This window comes from Crocodylus porosus, unplaced genomic scaffold (assembly GCF_001723895.1).
Source record: "Crocodylus porosus isolate Cpor-Errol unplaced genomic scaffold, CroPor_comp1, whole genome shotgun sequence".
Classification (NCBI taxonomy): domain Eukaryota; kingdom Metazoa; phylum Chordata; order Crocodylia; family Crocodylidae; genus Crocodylus; species Crocodylus porosus.
Window position 1 is genome coordinate 87,980,278 of NW_017728943.1, and position 5,589 is coordinate 87,985,866.

Sequence of the window (5,589 nt, forward strand, 5' to 3'; positions counted from 1 at the left end):
ATGTAGACCACATACCAGACCAGAAGACCCCCTCTACTTTATGCTGCTGCACCATGTGGAAGCCCAACGTGCCTTGCCACACAGGCCCCTGACACACCATGCAAGCTCCCAGTGCCCTATGGCTCTAATGTGCAGATAAGCCACAGATATGCAGACCTCCAGTGCACGTGGACATAATACATAGTGCAATCCCACCAGGCAGGAAGGAACTTCCACTGCATTGCACCAATGCATAGATGAGGCATAGGGTCCCCGAGTTCAGGCCCTCCAGCCACTGGCTCCCTCAGCCCAGTGGGCCATATCACTCTGCCCTACTCCCAGGGGGAGAGGCAGTCAGCTGAAGCTGGAGGGGGGGATGGAAAGCCCACATTCTCTGGCAACAGCTACAACAGAGCAAAGAGGGGGAGCAGCATCTGGGCCAGGAGTCCAGGGGCTACAGTTCATCCCTTGGGGTCTCCATGCAGACCACCAACTGGACAGCCCTGGCCTATATTATTATTCTATTCCATGCTATTCTATTCAAACAATGAACCTACTTAAGTGTGACATAAGCCAAAAGCAATTTTAGATAAGACACCAATAAAATTTGTCTACCTCAGAGCTCCCATCTCTGAAAGTGGCTGTAAGACTGACAGGAATGGTTGTAAACATGGTTTAAGAGAATGAGGTTGATGTTATTCAATTTATGTAGAAAGTAAAAGTTAAACTTGAAAAAAGAAACAAGGCAAACAATGACCTGATGCAAGCCCTACAAAATATGCACATGCTAACAAATTTTGCCTTGCATGCTAACAATACCCTACCACCTAAGACATATTTACTGGTCAAAACCAAAACTTCAAAAACTAAAAATATCACTTTCATTAGTCTAGTTCACAAATAATTCAAATATGATTACTAAACTCATCCTCTATATAACTCATGTATTTATAGTAAGAATGAATTTAGTCCACGTCAGCAGCATAAAATAGGCATGAAGATCTTGGTTAGCACGGCATTGTCCATTAACTAAGCTGTAGTTTTAACCATTTTTCAATATGGAGATTCGCTTCTGTTTTGATAGCTTCTATTGCTAAAAAAAAGTCTGCATCATTTTTACGCTTTTAATTAACTTTGTTTTCAGCTTTACTTGAGACTAGAAATGTTTTGTAAAATTATCCAAATTAAAATATTTGGCTAGCCATAACAAACACTGAATTATGCAAAGGCATTGTTTTTCATCTGAGGCCTTACTTAACAGCACTGAGTTAAAGTGAGTCAGTAACTAATCAGGCTGCTGTTTACCTGATAGTTTTGACAGCTTCTTCATCTTTATCTACATCAAGATCAGATGGGTCCATAAAAAACATTTTGTCCTCTGGGGGAGAGGGTTCTTCTACATCATCCAAACCTCGACTGCCATCACTGTTCATTTCACTGCTGTCAACTTCCATTGGCATATCCAAATCTTGGCCAGGACTTGCAGGTTCTAGCAACAAAATAGGATTATTTTAAGCAAGTGAAAAGCAACAAAAAACACAGTCCAAAAAGGCAAAAAATCATCAATCCATAGATAAAAATAAAATGAAAATATATTTTAAAATTCTCAAACTCTTTATTAATTATGCACAAAGAATTAACATTTGTAAAGTGAAGCTTACAAATACATCAAATCAAGCAGAGTGAGGGGGTCGCAGACAAAACAGTTCTCATAAAAGAACCATACAAAAAAAGTCTTGGGGTTCAATTCACTTGTTTATTAAGGTCTTTTTGTGCCACTCGCTTATGTGCTGGTACCAAATTACAGTGACTTGAGACAGCCAGCGGAGAATTTCTATGGCTACACCTAGTGCCACCTAACCTCCCACCCACATAGATGAGGGGTATTTTGGGAAAGGTTTGGGGTGGCTTGCAAAAAAGCAGGTGCAACAGAGCATAGCCAGCCACTCCAGAGCACATGGAGCCCCACAGAAGCAGCCCTGGGCTAGCTGCTTCAACAGGTCTCCATGTGCTGCAGAGCATCTGGCTGGGACGGGAGGATGTGCGGGGGCTGCCTGCCAGCGAGGCCAACACTGAAGCACCCTCATGCCCCAGCCATCCCCGTCATCACCCACACATGCATTTAAGCACAGTAATTTACTGTGCTGTCAGATAGTACTTGTGTAAGACAGGACTATCCAACGGCACAGTAAATTAGTCTATACCGGCCTAATTGCCGCACATGTGTAGACAGTAATGCTTTACTGCACAGTAAATTAGTCTACTGTGCAGTAAAGTGCATGGGCAGACATGCCCAATGAGAAAAAGCAGTTGTTTTCATCCTTCATGGTAAACAGTAAGCAGACTGAGCACAATTTTAATTCATTTTTTTGCACAAAAACCTCTCAACTCCAGACTTCAAGAGAAAGCTCAAAGTGTATTGAGTTCGCCAAGAATTTGAATTTAAAATTAGTATTACAATGAAAAACCATAAATCAATTACCTCATAGCTACAAATTTTCCTTAAAAAACAAAAAGTAACAAAAAGAAGGAATTTATCTTTAAAATATTCAGAGATGAAAAGACCAGGCAGTAACAAAGCCTGCATATTTTGTCAAGTCTCCAGAGATATGTCACTACGTGAAAATATTTTTTTCCTACCTCCATTGAAAACCACTTCTCCAAGACAGTCTCTAGGTACTTTAGAAGCACAACGTTTGTGACAGTTAAATCTACAATCTGAAATGGAAAAACACAGATTAATATTATATTATTATAGTTGAATTTGTATTCAGAAGGAACCTGTGAAATATCTATCATTCACTGATTTCACAAGATATTCATTGGTTTTGGGCTAGATTTTAATCATAGCATAAAAGCCAAAAGGCAGCATCAGCAAGCTCATGGCAAAATGATTCCTGACCTCAAGATACGTGAATTACCACCACTGCAGTTTAATCACATGCTGACATCTAACAACATCTTTTCAATCTTTCAATCTTTTCCTTCCAGAAAATATACTGTTCCTTTCTTCTTCTCTGTCTCAATTTGTATATTCATATCCTCATTTAGTTTCTTTCCTGCTGTATTTTAAGTCTTTCGTTCTTTTTTCTCCACTCAGTCCCCCCCTCCCTTGCTACTAAATGCTATGGGATCAAAGTTGGTCCCCCTCCATAGCTTTTGTTCAAAGTACTGCTATGGGTCTAAATATCTGTCCCTACAGTTGTGGCAGCCACAACACTATTCTGGAACTCAGTATTTCATCGCCTCATTTTCTAGTTTACAATGCTATCCTACCATGACTCTCCAGTAACACCAGGCCTTGCTAAAAGTTTCCCTATTATCTCTGAGACTATGCACGAACCAACAATTTGGCCCTTTTCTGTTGCTCCTGCCCACCTGAAGCAAGGTACTCTTATTCAGACTTAAGAGAAACACCAGTGTCCTACTTTTTAAATTAAGTAGCTAGATTCTGGAACCTGACCACCAACCTCTTTAACAGTCTGAGTGCCTAGGGTGATCACGTCTGTGCAAACTGATCATTTCCCCTTTTCTCTAGGCTGTTTTCAGTCAAATTTGCAAATTTTCGTCACTTTCTTAGTTATGAACGTTTGGAAGTAGAGCATTGAAGACATTAAAAAAAATCCCAATATAAACCAAAGAAATTAAGAGCATGTCTACATAGTGGCAACAGTGTCTTAATCAAGGATAGCCCTAAACCTAGCCCATTCACTGCTCCTGCGTGCTTCAAACTAGAGATACAACAACAGGGAGCTGCTCCAAGCCGCTGCTGAGACCTTGGTTTCCTGCATGTTTGACTTCAGCACCTCTGGGATAGTCGTCTCCAACTTCATTTTCAGATCTGGAGCATGCAAGTAGGAAAGGCTGAGGGTTAGCCCTGCTAAGACATGTTGGTCTAACAGCACAGCTATACCCCAGGACTCCCAGTGGTTTGCTTAGAATCCAAGTAGGAATTTTGGTGGTACTGAAGGATACAATGCTTTACTGGAGGTTCAGAGGCCCAGAGGCTGATCAAAGAGTCCAACAGATTGAAAAGGGCTCAGATTCTCATCTACCTTTAAGATGTCAAAGTGATTCGCACAGTTTTTAATGCCACTTACATACATTAGCATTATTTTTCTAGGAGTATATGTAGCCACTCATATGCATATGACTGTTACAGGAACTGAGTGCTAACCTGTGTGAAAGTGGCATTTTTGGGACTTAGATGACCATACCTGGTCATCTAGATTAGTGGTCTCCAAACTTTTTTAAATCGCACACCCCTATCAGTAAAAATTTTTGAGCACGCACCCCCAATATATTTCACAATACGCTGAAAGCGAACAAATGAGTGAGGGCACCACTGTCAGCCTCTCTGTGTTGTGGAAATTGGTAGTCTGCAATCCGGCAGAGTTTGGGAATCACTCCATTAAGCTTCACCCTTTTCATTATGCATCTCCATTTTGGCCTGAAAAATCCCTAAGCAATTAGTCTTGGAATAGCATATGCACAGAAGCAAGTCAGAATGACTACCTAAATGCCTCACCAGCACCTAATCATACAACAATCCTTCTTCTATCTGGGAAATGCATAAAATCATCCTAATTCCTTAGATAGCAAAAATCTTGACAAACAACTGCCTGAAGCTGAGGGGTGGAGAAAAAGTAGGCCCCACACAGATTTTGCACAATAGCCAAATGATTAGAACACTCGCCCAAGAAGTAGGAGACTTGGATTCCAGGCCCCACTCAGGCCACAGACAACTGAACCCACACCTCTCACTTCATAGGACAGTATTCCAAGTCATAAGCCCATGGGTTAGGCTAGGCTGCTGGTATACTCTTGTTACACTTGGGTCTCTAGACAGCCAAGAATTAAAGATTCAAGAGGTCAGGACAGCAAGCAAGAGGATATGTGACTTGCAGCCTACTGAGGCATTCCCCTGGATTCCGCTGTCAGCTTCCAAACCTGTTTAGGTCTTTTGGTAAAACAATTAATCCAAAAATTTGTAATCATCTATGAGTTATTGGCAACATCTTTCAATGTATTTGAGGGCTGACTCCACTAATTTACTGCACACATCCAACACTGTCATATTTCAGGTACAGTGTCACTTACTGGCAAAAGCCCTATTTACTTTGATAATTTCTTTAACTCACTCTAGCATATTTTGTTTTGTTTCTGTGGTTCAAAACCTACTCATGCGTGGATGATCTCTACCTGACTCAAGAAGTCTACAGGCCAACAAGAGGCAAAGCGCTACTCGACCTGGTACTGGCTACAGGGGATGACCTAATCGGCGACCTAGTGATCAATGGGAAACTGGGTGACAGCAACCACGAGCTGATCACCTTCACCATCCACCATAAAGCTGGCAAATCAGTCAGCAACAAGGAAGTCCCTGACTTCAGAAAAGCCGACTCTGACAAGCTCAGGAGGCTTGTCAGTCAAGCCCTAAGGGACCATGACCCCAGGGAGAGGGGAGTTCAAGAAGGGTGGCTGTTCCTCAAGGGAGCGATCCTCAGTGCACAAGCTAAGTCTATTCCATCTCGAAGGAAAGGCAGCAAGAGGGCACAGCAGCCCCCCGGCTCTCCAGGGACCTAGGAGACCTCCTAAGGCTAAAAAGAA

At 42.0% G+C, this 5,589-nt stretch overlaps 1 protein-coding gene across 3 annotated transcripts in view; it reads right to left on the reverse strand.

Annotated features, from left to right (window-relative positions):
• The window catches only part of PRKD3 (protein kinase D3), a 57,646-nt gene that overhangs the window by 21,982 nt on the left and 30,075 nt on the right, over nucleotides 1–5,589 (reverse strand). For all 3 annotated transcript variants that reach the window (XM_019549743.1, XM_019549742.1, XM_019549744.1), the window contains 2 exons: nucleotides 2,620–2,697; nucleotides 1,285–1,468 (listed from right to left, as the gene is read on the reverse strand). In XM_019549743.1, coding sequence (XP_019405288.1) covers nucleotides 1,285–1,468; nucleotides 2,620–2,697 — 262 coding nt within the window. The remainder of the gene's footprint in view (nucleotides 1–1,284; nucleotides 1,469–2,619; nucleotides 2,698–5,589) is intronic.